The sequence below is a fragment of the Brassica oleracea genome, chromosome C1, assembly GCF_000695525.1.
Source record: "Brassica oleracea var. oleracea cultivar TO1000 chromosome C1, BOL, whole genome shotgun sequence".
Lineage (NCBI taxonomy): Eukaryota > Viridiplantae > Streptophyta > Magnoliopsida > Brassicales > Brassicaceae > Brassica > Brassica oleracea.
In genome coordinates, this window is record NC_027748.1 from 7,735,232 (window position 1) to 7,751,452 (window position 16,221).

The following is a 16,221-nucleotide window of genomic DNA, read 5'->3' on the forward strand; positions in this document are numbered from 1 at the left end:
TATAGTCACTGGCAATACAGATGGCCATGTAATATTATAAACTAAATGTTTTCTCTTTTAAAATATAGAAAACAGATTTCTTAGTCAACAAGCAAATGTTAGTAGGGCAAAAATGCATTATGCATAAAAATAGATATTTTAAATCCATACGCAAAAATCTAAAGTTGTTATAGGCTTCTTTCTGACATACACACACTCCACCATGAATAAGAATTAAAAAATAAAACAACATTATCATCAAACTTATCATAAATCAATATTTGTACGTCTATAATTATGAGTTGAACAATCAGTTAATTTGATACCCTACCCTCTCAGCGGTTATCACCTACCGTGCGTAGTATGCTCAAGATTAAAGACAGTGTTGCTGTGTTCCTAAGATGTAGTGTGGGTGATGGGAAAACAGCTAAGTTCTGGTATGATTTCTGGAATGATATGGGACCCTTGATCTGTGCGTTTGGTGAATCTGGCACCAGAGAGCTTCGTCTTCGAAGGGAGGCAAACGTGTGTGAGGCGGCTGCTAATGGCCACTGGCTACTTCCTTATGCTCGGTCCGACGAGGCAGAGACTCTGCAGATTGTCCTCTCAACAATGACCCCTCCTTCTGATGAGAATGGCAGGGATGTCTATCTGTGGAGGAATGGAGAGGACCATTATGTCCAGAAGTTCTCGACCAAGGCTACTTGGATTAGGCTAAGAGAACCCTCACCTCTGGTACCATGGAGCAGACTAGTCTGGTTCAAGGAAGAAATACCGAGATGTTCTTTTGTTACTTGGATGGTGGCTCTCGCTAGGCTTCCCACCAGGGATCGGCTTGCTTCGTGGGGCATGAACGTTCCAACGCAGTGTGTTCTTTGTCTCTTCAGAACAGAGTCTCATTCTCATCTTTTCTTTCAATGTCCTTTTGTTGCAGCAATTTGGGCTAAGTTCTCTGCCAGTCCAGTTATGCTTGCTCCAGTCTCTATCCAAGCGCTTGCTGGTGTTATTGCTCATCCCCAACTCGCTGGAGTTGCTGGTATGGATGCTGTGCTGAAGCTTATATTGCAGGTAATTGTGTATTGCATCTGGCAGGAGCGTAACGTGCGCATCTTCCAGCAAGTCTCTACATCAGTTGCTGAAGTCTTCTCTCGGGTGGACCGTCTCATCAAGGACCGCCTGCTTGCCATCAGTCGTCACGCCCGACCTCCGCCATCGCCTTCGTTGCTCCTGCTCTATCTCTCTTTGTTGCCCGCGGGTCTGTAATTCTTGCTCTGTTGTCTTTGCTCTCTCTTATTTTCTTGTAATAAGTGGCTTGCCACAATTCTAAAAAACTGAAAATCTTGGTATAAATCTTAACATTTAAACCAAAAAAAAAAGTTTCTTCATCTTTCTGCTTTCATAAGAACTTAGGGGGCTCAAACTCTTGAATCTAAAAATAAATATCAACTCAATCATTTGTGAATACAAAATCTCGCGCGAAGCGCGGACCTGCCCTAGTTCTATAATGAAGTTTAGTTATACTCCAACAAATTCTATTTTAGAATGAAAAAGGAGTAACAAACAAAAGATAAATGAACTACTTTATATAGAAGAGTGAAAAATAAAGTATCATTAAAATATTTTTAATCTAAACTCTATTTTAAAATGAAAAATAGACTGGGCTGGAACTGTCCTAAAATTGAGAAATTATATTATAGAATCATAAATTGGAACAAATCATCTCTATAATAGAAATCTATTTTTAAAGAAAAATATAGAGATGTACATTGGAAATGCTTGGCATAAACATTGCAAGCAAAATTTTTGAAACAAAAAATAATTGTATTTTGTCTTTTTAATAAATTGAGCCATTAACTGTTTTACATGCGGCATACTTTTCTTATCATATTCACTTTTCTAATTTTTTTTATTTGTTTTATCAGTAATTTTTCATCGAGAAACTGTCACTAAAGATGATCTTATATATTCAATGATACCGAATCAGACAGCGAGAAGAGAGACAGCTAGAACACTACGGGAACAACAACAGACTACATTTAATCGTGCAGTTGGGAAGATAGCAACACTCCCAAAGATCAGAATGTTTTTGTGGAGAGACCATGTGGTGCACTGGAAGTCAATAATAGATTAAATTCGAGAGATTTGAACTTATACCCAATGTGCCAAATATGCAAACATGACAGAGAGACCATCAACCATCTGCTGTTCCGGTGCAGTAATGCAGAGGACATATGGAATATCTCAAGTCACCAACACCGGTCCAAGAGTTCTCTCTTTTATTAGAAGATAACCTCCAATTTGTGTTTAATCTGCTATAGAACCAGTCGAGCTCTAACCTAGCAACCCGAGCATTGCCATGGCTTCTCTGGAATATATGGAAGAAAAAAATTCCATATCTGTATACTTAGGACTCAGCAGCTTTCATGTCCAAAACGAGGAGGAAGAAGCCAGCATATGGTTTGCAGCGAACACCTAATGTCGTAAGAACGAAATACACAATGATGAAATAAATAGGAGAGAGCAATGGGTGTGTAACATCCCGATTTCTGGTATATTTGGAAAGATTTAAGAGAATTGATTTGGCTACTATGTCACTAAAGTGCGCTTACAATTTTCGTCATACATTTTTTTTAGAACTCCAGAGTTAAGCGTGCTTGAGCTGGAGAAGTGGAATGATGGGTGATCTATCGAGAAGTGATTCGCGATACCATGTGAGTGAAGCCAAAGCACGGAAAAATGTCATGGTGATTGCAGGATCAGTAAACAATGATTTCGAACCTTCAAAAAATTTAAAGCACCGTCCGTCGAATGGAATGTGGCCCACGGACCGAAAGAGCAGGTATAGGAGGTCCCTTAGCTGTGGGTGGTCGGGACATTACATAATGCCTCCGGAAACAGGAGTTCTAAAATGCAACATGCATGCAAATTGGAGAAATGCACACCTCCACAGTGGAATACCTTAGATAGCCCGTGACCATAGAGGGGAAGTGAAATTCCATGCCAGAGACGCTTTCATGTATTCACCTTCACGTCTGATTGTTGAGTTACGTAGATTATATAGAGCGAAAAGATCTTTTTTTTTTTTTGCTAACCGAGTATTCTGGCCCCACCGAGGTGGTCCAGACTAGAGACCGAAGTGAGCAAGGACGCTGCCAGGGCGTCACCATGTGGCTCACCGTGTAACGGTCTTCGGTCTCGGGTGCTGCAGCCCACATGTAAATTCCGCAGTGGCCAAGGCTCGAACCCAGGGGCGGACACTCCAGCTGGAGCTCCTATACCACTAGACCAAAGCAACTTGGTTGAGCGAAAAGATCTTCGAGCTACAGACGTTGTTGTGGCATCAGATCATCATGACATCATAGATTCTTTATCTTCGCCTTCTAATTGGCTATGGTATAGATCAGTGGCAGAGCCACATGGTCAAAGAGTAGAGCAGATGCCCTAGATGATTTATAAAAATTTCATGTAAAATTTTGATAACGTTTTTCATGCCCTGATTGGTTCCTCAAATAATTTTGATAATGCCTTCATAACATTCTTCTCTAGATCCGCTGGACCCAAGAAAGATTAGGGTGTGGCATAGGCCCACATTGATTTTTGTTTTTTTCCCCAAATTAACCTAAAATTTATGAAAGTGCCCTTATTTTTAATATGATTTACCCACACTAAAATAATTGCTAGTTCCGCCCCTGCTGCTGCAACGGATCTTCAATCTCTGAAATCAGTTTAATTTTGTGGTCTTTGAAGGATAGAAAGTGTAGAAAAATCTGATTGCTTGAGATAATTGTGTTATACAAAGATAATTCTTCTCATAAACCCTTTCTCTCCCTTTCTTCAATCCCTAATTCTAAACTCCTTTAAATTTTCTTCTTTATCAGATATCAAATGGATATCTCCGACGACGACGACGACTCCGACGCCAGAGGAGGTTCCCCGCACCTAGTTTATCCTTCGCTTAAGATCGTCCCCAAATCTGCTTTTCCAGAAGACGCCACTCTCGCAACGACCTCCTCCTCCCCGGCGGCGGCTACTTCCGGAGTTATAACGAAGCGGTCGAGGAAAGACGACGGAAAAGTACGGCGACTCAGGATGCCAGCTCTTTGCGCCGCTAGGCTTTTTCAGTTAACCGGAGAGCTCGGTCATAAATCCGACGGCGAAACCATCGAGTGGCTTCTCCAGCAAGCTGAGCCAGCGCTTGTCGCCGCTACTGGCACCGGCAGCATCCCGGCGAACTACTCCTCTCTAAATGTCTCCCTCCGGAGCAGCGGATCGACCCTCTCCGCGCCGCCGTCGTCGAAGTCGGTGCCTCTCTACGGCGCTCCCGCAGCGTCCGGTGATCTCACACCGCCGATTTTAGGGTTTCAGAGACCGAGTAGTCTCATCAGCGAAGTGACTAAGGAGCCTGGTCCCGAGAAGAGTAGCAAGAACAAGGTTTATCTCCACATATACTGGAATCGTGGGGATTTATATTTCTTCTTCCATTTTTCACAATTCTTAAAAGTTGATATTTGCAGCTAGTTTTGGAACTGGACATAGGCGGTGATAAGTCCATGCAGAAGAAGGTCATGAAGAAACTTGCTGCACTCAGTGGTAATTTACCAAAGCTCTTAAAAGCGAATACAGATTATGAACAATCACGGACGCTTCTTAGATATGCGTATAGGATTACACTAAGCGTTGTGCTCGCAAATTGTAGTTGTGATTTGCCATTGAAGCTATTATTTTCATTTACTTCATACTTTTCAGTTGTTTAAAATCGAAACGGTTTAGTCAAATATTTATATTAACGATGTTGTGTATGATAATAGTACTACTTTGCTTCCCTGTCTTTATCTCTGAATGTTGCCTTCTATTGTTTTCACGTTTAGGAATCAATTATATATCCCTGGATCCGGAGACAGGCACCTTTACCATTAAAGGAGACATTGAATTAAATACGGTACTAGAAAAGGTGGAAAGGTATTGCAGTTGCAAAAGAGTGGTCGAGCCAAAGAAAAAAGATCAACAGAGTGTTTTGCAAGGGGAGGTTTCTATGGGAGAGGCACTCACTAGTGAGCAAATTCTGCGATCAACCGCAGGTTCAGGCGACTCATGCTCAGGGATCAACATTCCAGTCGTTCCAGGAAAATCCATCATCACACCTTCTAACGTGAGGAACCTAGATGATGCTTGGTACTCCTTCTGTGATTTCCTTGACCAACGCATGCGTCCATTGACTCTCTCTGGGTACACAGCCAAAGACGCCATTGATTTTCTCTCCACGCGGCAGACTTCAGGAAACACAGAGGCCCTTGTTCGCCGCCTCAGTGCTGCATGTGAGGCATTCGGCATAACAACAAAGGAAAATCCTTTCCGCAGCTTAGCTGTAATAACATACTTGAAGGAGACGAGGGCGATTACTCGAGAAGCAGACGGCGTATTAGTTTTTTCGTGCAATGACAACCTTGATGAGGACGAGACACATTTAATTGAAGCCATCTCGAAAGAGTTACACGAGCAAGGGGTCACTCCTTTGACATATAATCTATATCAGAGAGACCTAGATGGGGACATGCTTTACAGATCCAGTGTTGGTATTATGGTAGTTTCAAATAGTTTTGCTTTTAGTAGTCAGTCTCTGGATCTTTTGGTGGCAATCATGGAATTTTGTAAAGCAAAACGCCTTGTTATTATTCCTGTATATCTCAAGGTAACACCTTCTGACATTTGTGAATGGGAAGACCGTTTTGAACAAGTACTTCCGTCGTATTTAAATTCTATCCAGGCAGACAGAATCCAGAAATGGAAGGAGGCTCTGACTGATGTGGCATCCATTGATGGACATCAATGGTCAGAAGGGTAAATTGACTTCTCCATGTCTCTTAGTATTTGTACAGTGTGGAACATGTTTCTATGAATTTTTGTTTTTAGAAAATATCCAAAGGCTTACTAATGGAATATTGGGAGATATGTACTTATATTGTTCTTTTAAAAAAATTGTTGTGTAGGAGTCAGTTTATGCTTGCCAAGAAAGTTGTAAGGAACGCATGCTTCAGGCTACATTTGAAAAGCAGCAAGAACCTGGTCAGAATCTTAGCATTGTTAAATCACCCCCAGCCTTTAGAGGCGGAAATTGAGGGAATCTGGGGCATGGCAGGAATAGGGAAGACATCCATTGCTAGAGAAATTTTTGAATTACTAGCTCCACAATATGATTTGTGCTACTTTCTGCAAGACTTTCATCGTATGTGTAAGAGCAAAGGGTTGAGGCAAATACGTGATGATTTCCTCTCTAAAGTATTTAGAGAAGAAGAACTATGTCTAGGCGCTTGTGATACAAAACCGAGTTTCATGAGGGACTGGTTCCTGAATAGAGAGATTCTCGTTGTTCTCGATGACGTGAGTAATGCAAGAGATGCAGAATATGTATTTGGAGGGTTTAGCTGGTTTTCTCGTGGGCATCGAATCATTTTAACCTCTAGGAGTAAACAAGTTCTTGTGCAGTGTAAGGTTAAAGAGCCATACGAGATTCAAAAGTTATCCGATTTTGAATCTTTCCGTCTCTGCAAACAGTATTTAAAAGAAGAAAGTGCCATCATGTCCGAGCTAATGAGCTGCAGTAGCGGTATACCACTGGCTCTCAAGAGTTTTGTTTCCTCTGTATCGAAGCAGCATATGAACGATATGAAGAAACATCTCCAAAGCTTGCGGATAAACCCTCCAACCAAGATTCAGGAGGCATTTCGGAGAAGCTTTGATGGACTAGACGAAAACGGAAAGAACATATTTTTGGACCTTGCATGTTTTTTCAGAGGGGAGAACAAAGAGCATGTGGTGCAGTTACTTGATGCTTGCGGTTTTTTTACATATCTTGGAATTTGTGATCTCATTGACGAGTCTCTCATTAGCCTTCTGGACAATAAAATAGAAATCCCTATTCCTTTTCAAGATATTGCTCGATTTATTGTTCGTGAAGAAGACATGGATCCATGTGAACGTAGCAGATTGTGGGACTCTAACGACATCATTGATGTATTGACAAACAATTCAGTAAGTTTGACATATGTTATTTCCTTTATAGTTATCCTTTATAACGCTAATGTTACCCTACTTATGTGATGTCTTCGCCAGGGAACAGAAGCGATTGAGGGAATCTTCCTGGATGCGTCTGACTTGACCTGTGAATTAAGTCCAACTGTGTTTAGTAACATGTACAGACTTAGATTGTTGAAGTTTTATTGTTCCAACACCTCTGGGAACCAGTGCAAGCAAAGTCTACCACAAGGCCTCGACACTTTACCTGATGAGCTAAGGCTACTTCACTGGGAGCATTACCCTTTAGGATACTTGCCTCAGAAATTTAGTCCGGAGAACCTTGTAGAGATAAACATGCCGTATAGCAACATTGAGAAGTTATGGGAAGGGAAGAAAGTAAGTATTGACATGTTATGGTATTTTAAGCTACTTACATTATTTTCCCAAGCTTGCCATCTGATGACTCATCCTTGGTTAATTTATGCTGTAAACAGAATCTCGAGAAGCTAAAGAAAATCAAACTGAGTCACTCCAGAAAATTAACTGATGTCCTGACGTTATCAGAAGCCATGAACCTCGAACATATTGATTTCGAAGGGTGTACGAGTCTGATTGACGTTAGCACATCTATTACTCATCTTGGGAAGCTTGTTTCGTTGAATATGAAAGACTGTTGTCAATTGCGAAGACTGCCTTCCATGGTCGATCTAACTTCTCTCAAGGTTGTTAATTTGTCTGGCTGCTCAGGGCTTGAGGATATTCAGGATTTTTCACCAAACCTGGAAGAGCTATATCTGGCTGGGACTGCCATAAGGGAACTTCCATTTTCAGTCGAGAATCTTACTGAACTTAGTACGCTGGATCTGGAGAACTGCGTAAGGCTTCAGAAACTGCCATCCGGAGTAAGGAACTCGAGATCTATTGTCAATCTTAAGCTGTCTGGCTGCACAAGTCTTGAGCTTGGGAAGCGGAAAAGGTGAGTTTGGAAGGGTGAGTTTGGAAGGGTGAATTTGTAAAAGAAAGTCTGTAACATAACTGAAGCAGTGAATTTCCTAAGCCACAATAGCCATATCCTTAAGTAACTTATGCCTATAAATAAGGCTATTGGGTCTCCAAGCTTTGTACGCCTCAATCCATGTGGTAAATGAAACATGTTTTGCCTTTCCCAGAGTGTCTGAGATTCGGCTTGCCTTTTGGAATACAGTGAAACACTGTTGCTTCACCCATAGAATTTTTTCTTGAGATGGTTACAATCAGATTAACTATTCCACTCCTTGATGAATACACATGCTTCTAAGGCTTTCCGTAACTATCCCAGGCAAGAGCTCTCTACAAAGAAACCTTATTTTACGTGGGTTTTCTTCTGGATATGTCCTTTGTTGTGCCACAAGAAAGGATTGGGCTTGGTTTTAATTTAACAAGAACGTTGCTCCCAAACGAGTGTGAGTGACAAAAACTCAGGCCTTTTTGGAAAAGTCAACAAAGTTGTGCTGAATGCAAAGATAATAAAGCTTTGTGGAAAAGATGTTTTAGTCAACGGCTCAGAGTCTCCGTCTTTCCCAAATCGTATAATGGCTTCTGCCTCGTCTTCCTCCAAGCGCCAGTTCGACGTGTTTGTGAGCTTCAGAGGCGCTGACACGCGTAACACCTTCACTTCTTACCTCCGTCAGTCCCTACACCGGAAAGGCATCGATACTTTCTTTGATGAGAAACTCCGGCGAGGCCAGGATCTCTCGGTCCTCTTTGACAGGATCGAGCAATCTAAAATGTCCATCGTCGTCTTCTCGGAGAACTACGCCAACACCACCTGGTGCTTGGAGGAACTCTGGAAGATAATGCAGTGCAGGGAGAAAAGAGGTCACGGTGTGATACCCATTTTTTACAAAGTCAAGAAGTCTGATGTGGAGAATCAGAAAGGGAGTTTTGAAGCTCCTTTCAAGAACCCTAAGGAGTGTCTCAAGGGAGATGGGCAGAAGGTTGGGGCCTGGAAGGAAGCTCTGAGGGCTGCTTCCAATATACTAGGCTTTGTGCTTCCTGAAGAAAGGTAGTAAGTAGAATTAGTGATATTGATGTCTTCCACTGCTTTGTTTTTCTTGTTCAGTTCTCTATGTAAAACTGTAAACTTGATTGATGCAGGCCGGAGAGTGAATTTGTTGAGAAAATAGCCAAGGAAACTTTCAGGATGCTGAATGATCTGTCTCCATGTGAGATCAGTGGTTTCCCGGGGATTGAGTCACGTTCAAAGGAACTGGAGGAGTTATTGATGTTTGATAATGCAAACTGTGTCCGTGCCATTGGGGTTCTCGGCATGACTGGAATCGGCAAGACGAAGGTTGCTGATAGCGTATATAAACGAAACCACCGTCAGTTTGATGGCTACTATTTCCTTGAAGACGTTGACAAGGAGCTGGAATGGCATACATTAAGTTATTTGCGGGAGAAACTCCTCTGTAAGTTATTGGATGAAGAAGATTTGGATGTCAGAGCGCTTGGAAGATTGGAAGACTTTCTAAGGAACAAGAAGGTGTTTATTGTGCTGGATAATGTGACCAAAGAAAACCAAATCAAAGATCTCATCGGACCGCTGGAGCAGTACCGGAAAGGAAGTAGGATTGTTATAACAACCAGAGACAAGAAACTGCTACAGAACAACACTGACGCAACATATTTAGTTCCCTGGTTAAACGACCTGGAAGCTATGGAGCTTTTCAGCATTGGTGCATTTCCTGAAAACCTCTACCCACCGGAAGAATTTCTGGATCTCTCAAACAAATTTGTTTATTATGCTAAAGGGCATCCGTCAGCTTTGAAGTTATTAGGCTCAGGTCTATGCAAGAAGGAAAAAACATACTGGATGGAGAAATGGGAGAGATTAAGAGTAATGCCAGACAAGGAGATTCAGAAAGAGCTAAAAAGGAGCTATGAAGAACTGGATGATGAACAGAGGAGCATATTCCTGGACATAGCATGTTTTTTCAGATCTGAAAAAGCGGACTTCGTTTCAAGCATTCTGGAATCAGACCGTGTCAATGCTGCAGCTGTGATGAGAGAGCTTGAAGAGAAGTGCTTGGTGACCATTTCGTATAATCGGCTTGAGATGCATGATCTAATGCATGCAATGGGGAAGGAAATCGGAAGTGAATCGTCCATCAGAAGGGCAGGTAAACGTAGTAGATTGTGGAACCACAAAGATATTCGTCATGTGCTGGAGCAGAGAACGGTGAGTTAGTTTTCTCATGAGTGTTCCATTGATTTTCTGTGATAAATCATATCTACACTTGATATGGTCTCTGTGGTATTTACAAAAAAATATATATTTTGTTATTTTTACCAGGGAACAGAATGTGTTAGAGGCATCTTCTTCAACATGTCTAATGTCGAAAAGATCAAACTAAGCCCTGACGTTTTCATAAGGATGTCGAATCTCAAATTCCTGAAATTCCACAATTCTCATTGTTCCCAGTGGTGTGACAATGACCATAAGTTTCAGTTCTGCGAAGGGCTTGATCACTTTCCAGATGAGCTTGTGTACCTCCACTGGCAAGGGTATCCTTACAATTGCTTGCCATCAGAATTTAATCCAGAAGAACTTGTCGATCTTAATCTGCGTTATAGCCACATCAAACAACTGTGGGAAACTGAAAAGGTACATCCTCCTCGGCTATAGATTTCTTAAAATATTATCTAGTTTTTCTACTGATTGGTTATTTAATCATTGTCTATATTTCACAGAACACAGAAAATCTAAGATGGGTCGACCTCAGTCATTCAAAGGGCTTGCTGAACTTATCAGGTTTGTCCAAGGCCAAAAATCTTGAACGACTGGATCTTGAAGGCTGTACGAGTTTGGCTGCGTTGGGCTCATCAATAGAACAGATGGACAAACTTATTTCCTTGAACCTCAGAGAGTGCACAAGCCTAGAGAGTCTTCCAGAGGGAATCAAGTTAAAATCTCTGAAGACTCTGATCCTCAGTGGCTGCTCAAACCTTCAAAAGTTTCAAATCATATCAGAAAATATTGAATCTCTTTATTTGGAAGGCTCAGCAATCGAACAAGTCGTTGAACACATCGAGAGTCTTTGCAATCTTATTTTACTGAATCTCAAGAATTGTCGCAGGTTGAAGTCTCTTCCCAACGATCTTTACAAGCTGAAATCTCTTCAAGAACTCATCCTCTCTGGCTGTTCAGCGCTGGAGAGTCTTCCACCCATCAACCAGAAAATGGAATGCTTAGAGATTTTGCTGATGGATGGAACATCCATCAGACAGACACCTGAAATGATTTGCTTGAGTAACCTCAAGCTGTTTTCCTTCTGTGGATCTAGCGTAAAAGACTCCACATGGTTGGTATTGTTGCCTTTCTCAGGCAACTCTTGCTTATGGGACCTCTATCTCACGAACTGCAATATCTACAAACTGCCGGATAACTTTAGCTCCTTACGCTCGTTGCGATGTCTATGCTTAAGCAGAAACAATATAGAGACCTTACCTGAAAGCATCGAGAAACTTTATTCTCTGTTGTTGCTTGACTTGAAACATTGCCGCAAGCTCAATACTCTCCCGGTCCTTCCACCTAATCTACAGTATGTAGATGCTCATGGATGTGTTTCTCTGGAAAAAGTTGCCAAACCAGTGACGCTTCCCTTGGTAACTGAGAGGATGCATACTAGTTTCATATTCACGGATTGCTTCAAGCTCAACCGAGCTGAACAGGAAAGTATTGTAGATCAAGCCCAACTCAAGAGCCAGCTACTAGCAAGGACATCTCTTCAACATAATCATAAGGTCCATCTCTATTTTTACTCTCTTGTTTCATTTCATGCTCATGCTTTAATGGTTTTCTTTGTAACTCATTTCAGGGACCAGTTACGGATCCGCTGGTTGCCGTTTCCTTTCCAGGAAGTGACATACCTTCATGGTTATGTAATCAGAGAATGGGATCTTCCATAGAAACCGACCTGGTTTCACACTGGTGTAACAGTAAATTTATAGGAGTTTCCCTATGTGTTGTTGTCAGCTTCGAGGGCCATGAAAGTTATTATGCCAACGGCTTATCTGTAAGATGCAAGTGCGAATTCAAAAATCAAAACGGTCAGTCTATCAGCTTTAGTTTCTGTCTTGGGGGATGGAACGAGTCATGTGGATCATCTTGTCATGAACCACGGAAACTTGGATCTGACCATGTTTTCATCAGTTATAACAAGTGCAAAGTGGCAGTCTTCCGATGGAGTGAGGAGAGTAACGACGGCAATAGATGTCGTCCCACTAGTGCCTCGTTTGAATTCTACCTTACTGATGACACTGAAAGGAAACTAGAAAGCTGCAAGGTGATAAGGTGTGGGATGAGTTTGCTATATGATCCAGATGAGAACGACCGTGGATTCCAGGGAACACGGGTTACAGATATTGTTGAGCGTACATCGAGTGAAGCTTTTGTGCCCGTGAAAGGTCTGTCTCACTCGCAAGTTGGAGAAAGAAGGAATGGTATAATAAGAGATGAAATCCCCTTGTGAGTGTTTAACATTGGTCGTGTAAAAGGTAAGTAGAATGCTTATTGGGCTATCTTGAATTTCTCTTAGTATCTTTCATGAATATATGTTAAACGCACAATTTACATTGAATTAGGAACTTGAAGACGTTGCAATTCAGACCGTTTGGATTCGTCAAAGGGAGAGTTCTATCTAATTATCTGGCTGAAGTTTGATGTTAAGCTTATGTTGTTTCTCCCTTTGCATGGCATGTATGTTAAGTTGCTTGAGTTTGGTGGAACCACTGGTCCACAAGGTTGTATATTTTAATAAAAAGTATTTCTGTAATTGGAAGGAATTCATGAAGAATGTTGCAGGGTAGATCCAAATTCTTGTGTTAAGAAGAGATCGGCCAGGATTATGTGTTATGTAATGGATAAACAAAGTTGTTCTTGATGATGATTTGATGTTGTTCAGGTGAAACTTTCAAGCAAAATATATGGATGTCCATGTTGTTGCTTTGGAAAATTAGTTTTGTTGTGCGGTTTTCTCCTCTCCAAGAGGCCAAAAACAAATCAACTATTTTTCTGGTTACATTCAAGTTTAACGTAGAAAAGTACATATCCTTGGATCTGGCTGTTTGGAAGTTGGAACAAACATGGCATCAAACGAGGTCTTTATTTGTTGTACCAGATGCTCAAATGACATCAAATGTCTTAAAGACCAGCGCTAAGGTTCATGTACTTTCCAAGTACAGCTTCCCTTGAGTTTTGTGTCACGGATGAGGTGCTCAAGAGCGGGTTTAAGATTGGGTGTATGCATCTGATGAACCCCAAAAGACAAAACTCAAATGAGGCTGCAAAGAGTGACAACAATGATGCAAAAGCCAATAAGGAATGGCAGTTTCAGCACAAAAGCAATTCTCCTCGAATTAAAAAAAAAAAAAAAAAAATCCCACTCAGAGAAAGCCAATAACTTAATGTGTCGCCAGTTCCAATATCGCAGCAGCTCCTCTCCGTATCCTCAGGTCAAACCACGATTTAAAAACTTCAATAGGAGAATCCCTTAAAGCTGTCTAACTTTACTTTCATTTACTACTTTAAACGACACCGTATCGAATTGCGCAGACATCTCTCTCTCTCTCCCATGGCCACCGCCGGGCTTCTTCGGTCTCTCCGCCGCCGAGAACTCCACGCAGCTTCTGTCGCTTGGGCGTATAGATTCGTATGAAACTCCTCACTAATCTCGACCCATTCGTTTTCGTGATTATCTTCAGAATTTGAGCTTAGTTTCGTTTTTTGCAGAGTTCTGCTAGCGCCGGCGGGAGGACGACGGAGCTCAGGTTAGACGGAGTCAAAGATATAATCGCCGTTGCGTCTGGTAAAGGCGGAGTAGGAAAGTCTTCGACTGCTGGTACTACTACAATGAGATCTTCTTTCCTCTGTTTTGTAATCATTCTCTCTTGAGTTTTTGGGGTGTGAGATTTGAATAATGGAAACGGGTTGTGTTGTAGTGAACTTAGCCGTAGCATTGGCCAACAAATGTGAACTGAAGATTGGATTGCTTGATGCTGATGTCTATGGACCATCTGTTCCTATCATGATGAATATCAGTCAAAAGCCTCAAGTCAACCAAGGTAGAGATTAACAGATAGATAGGTTCATCTTGCATTCTTGACTATCGTTTTACGTAGTATATATATTTGAAGATATGAAGATGATTCCTGTGGAGAACTATGGAGTTAAATGCATGTCAATGGGACTACTTGTAGACAAAGATGCACCACTTGTGTGGAGAGGTCCTATGGTCTGTGTTTCTTTTCAAATACCCTTTGTATAGTTTACGCAACAACAACATAATCTGATGAGAGGTATTGTTCTTACAGGTAATGAGTGCTCTTGCTAAGATGACTAGAGGAGTTGATTGGGGTGATCTCGATGTTCTTGTTGTCGATATGCCTCCTGGAACCGGTGATGCTCAGATTACCATATCCCAAAATCTTAAACTCTCAGGTCTGTGTGTGTGTGTATACATATCTGAGTTGTTGTTAGATTAGACAAGTCATGTAGTTACTCAGAATGTGCTTATTATGTGTTCCAGGTGCTGTAATTGTATCAACTCCACAAGATGTTGCGCTCGCTGATGCTAATCGAGGGGTCTCCATGTTTGATAAAGTTAGAGTACCTGTACGGTCATCTATACTGTTTTTGTGTGCTTGGAAACATATGTTTTGTCTTAGCTTCTTAACCTTTCTGCATATTTACACTACTAGATTTTGGGGCTTGTGGAGAACATGAGTTGCTTCATTTGTCCTCACTGTAACGAAGCTTCTTTCATATTTGGGAAAGAAGGAGCACGCAGGATGGCTGCAAAGAAGGGTTTAAAACTCATCGGTGAGGTCAATTTTCCAAAACCAAAACCGATGCTTGGTTTTTTTGCATTATAGTGTTGTAGATTCTCTTCGTTGCCTTAGAAGGTATCGTTTTTATTATAGATTCCACTGGAAATGAAGATCAGAGAAGGGTCTGATGAAGGTGTTCCTGTGGTTGTTTCTTCACCTGGTTCTGTAGTATCAAAAGCTTATGAAGATCTAGCTCAAAACGTGGTGAATGCATTGAAGGAGCTACGGGATAATCCAGAGAATGAGATTCAGATGAAACTTAATGTTCCACATTCTAGCGGATCATCATATAACAAGCCATGAGAGCCGCCAGAGGCACAAAACCCAAGTTTGTCTTGCTGAGAATACAAGAGAAGAATGTATCTGCAGAGGACAACAGAAAGAGAGACGCACTCTTTTTGGACAATGTGAATCAGCAGATCAATTAGATAGGAAAGTTGATGAATCCAAATAAGAAATGCATGTCACAGCAAACATTCTATGTTCCGACTTCCGAGTAAGACATGTTGAGATGACTTCACAATGTATAAGATGAGATCACCAAATTGCATTTTCATTATCTTCTCCCCCTGCAAAGCAAACGATTACAGAACTACATTCAAACTATGGTTTCTCTGCAACAAAAAAGAAAAAGAAAAAGAAAGAGAGTTGTCTTTTGCATTACCAAAACAATATCTTTGTTATAAAGCATAGTCAGATGTAATTCATGGACACAAGTACATTTATAAAACAATGTTCAATAAGAAACTTTTTTTTGAATCCTCTCGTCTAGAATCAGATCAAACACTGAAGGAGGGGAGGGAGTTGCCATTCTTCACGGAACCAAGATTGGAGAAGGTGATTTAATTAATTACTAGATTTTGTCAAAGCTCGGGATTTTTTTCTTTTTAAAATCTTGATCAAATTTTGTTAATTATAATATTATGTATTTTTATATAAGATAATCTGATCTATTTACAATTTTGTTGATTTTTTTTATGTATTTAAAATATAATATGTTAAGACATGATAAAAAAAATGTATTTATACTCATAGATATTGTTTTATGAGTTTAAAAATTAAATGGAGTGAATTTTATAGTTTTTGTTAGCCCTGGGACGGATCCGGATATCCGGAAAATTTAGGGTATCCGGATCCGTCGGATCCGTGGATTTAATATCCGGATCCGGATACGTGGTTTCCGGATATCCGGGTTTCGGATATCCGTCTATTATCCGCGGATATCCGGATTCGGATCCGGATCCGGATCCGTCAAAATAATTAAAAATATTTTTTTAACAAAAAATACTAATTTTTTTAATATATTACATAAATTAAATATTTATAAATATATTTATATATGCTTATAATATTATAAAA

The 16,221-nt window shown here is 40.8% G+C and overlaps 4 protein-coding genes across 7 annotated transcripts; all 4 read left to right on the forward strand.

The window, feature by feature from the left end:
* Positions 1 to 342: 342 nt before the first annotated feature.
* On the forward strand, positions 343 to 1,242 carry LOC106330491. Its single transcript, XM_013768949.1, has one exon. The coding sequence runs from the start codon at positions 343 to 345 to the stop codon at positions 1,240 to 1,242; it is 900 nt and encodes a 299-aa protein (XP_013624403.1).
* Positions 1,243 to 3,661: 2,419 nt separating this feature from the next.
* On the forward strand, positions 3,662 to 8,155 carry LOC106305604 (probable WRKY transcription factor 19). 2 transcript variants are annotated; one of them, XM_013741969.1, is made up of 7 exons: positions 3,662 to 4,410; positions 4,494 to 4,569; positions 4,848 to 5,668; positions 5,744 to 5,817; positions 5,967 to 7,008; positions 7,090 to 7,389; positions 7,488 to 8,155. In XM_013741969.1, exons 1-7 carry the CDS (start codon positions 3,865 to 3,867, stop codon positions 7,971 to 7,973), a joined length of 3,345 nt encoding a protein of 1,114 aa, XP_013597423.1. In that variant the 5' UTR covers positions 3,662 to 3,864; the 3' UTR covers positions 7,974 to 8,155. The 2 variants fall into 2 exon arrangements, with proteins under 2 accessions (XP_013597423.1, XP_013597417.1); XM_013741963.1 differs by having other exon boundaries at positions 4,848 to 5,817.
* An 88-nt stretch (positions 8,156 to 8,243) lies between these two features.
* Positions 8,244 to 12,923, forward strand: LOC106305595 (inactive disease resistance protein RPS4-like). Its single transcript, XM_013741953.1, has 6 exons — positions 8,244 to 9,037; positions 9,130 to 10,213; positions 10,328 to 10,639; positions 10,726 to 11,778; positions 11,853 to 12,531; positions 12,619 to 12,923. Exons 1-5 carry the CDS (start codon positions 8,565 to 8,567, stop codon positions 12,504 to 12,506), a joined length of 3,576 nt encoding a protein of 1,191 aa, XP_013597407.1. The 5' UTR covers positions 8,244 to 8,564; the 3' UTR covers positions 12,507 to 12,531; positions 12,619 to 12,923.
* Positions 12,924 to 13,254: 331 nt separating this feature from the next.
* On the forward strand, positions 13,255 to 15,428 carry LOC106305704 (iron-sulfur protein NUBPL-like). 3 transcript variants are annotated; one of them, XM_013742066.1, is made up of 9 exons: positions 13,255 to 13,488; positions 13,589 to 13,685; positions 13,766 to 13,874; positions 13,975 to 14,097; positions 14,170 to 14,267; positions 14,347 to 14,473; positions 14,562 to 14,647; positions 14,734 to 14,859; positions 14,956 to 15,428. In XM_013742066.1, the coding sequence occupies exons 2-9, from the start codon at positions 13,608 to 13,610 to the stop codon at positions 15,163 to 15,165; spliced, it is 957 nt and encodes a 318-aa protein (XP_013597520.1). In that variant the 5' UTR covers positions 13,255 to 13,488; positions 13,589 to 13,607; the 3' UTR covers positions 15,166 to 15,428. The 3 variants fall into 3 exon arrangements, with proteins under 3 accessions (XP_013597520.1, XP_013597511.1, XP_013597526.1); XM_013742057.1 differs by lacking the exon at positions 13,255 to 13,488 and having other exon boundaries at positions 13,495 to 13,685; XM_013742072.1 differs by lacking the exon at positions 13,255 to 13,488 and having other exon boundaries at positions 13,495 to 13,685; positions 14,734 to 14,854.
* The last annotated feature ends 793 nt before the right edge of the window (positions 15,429 to 16,221 follow it).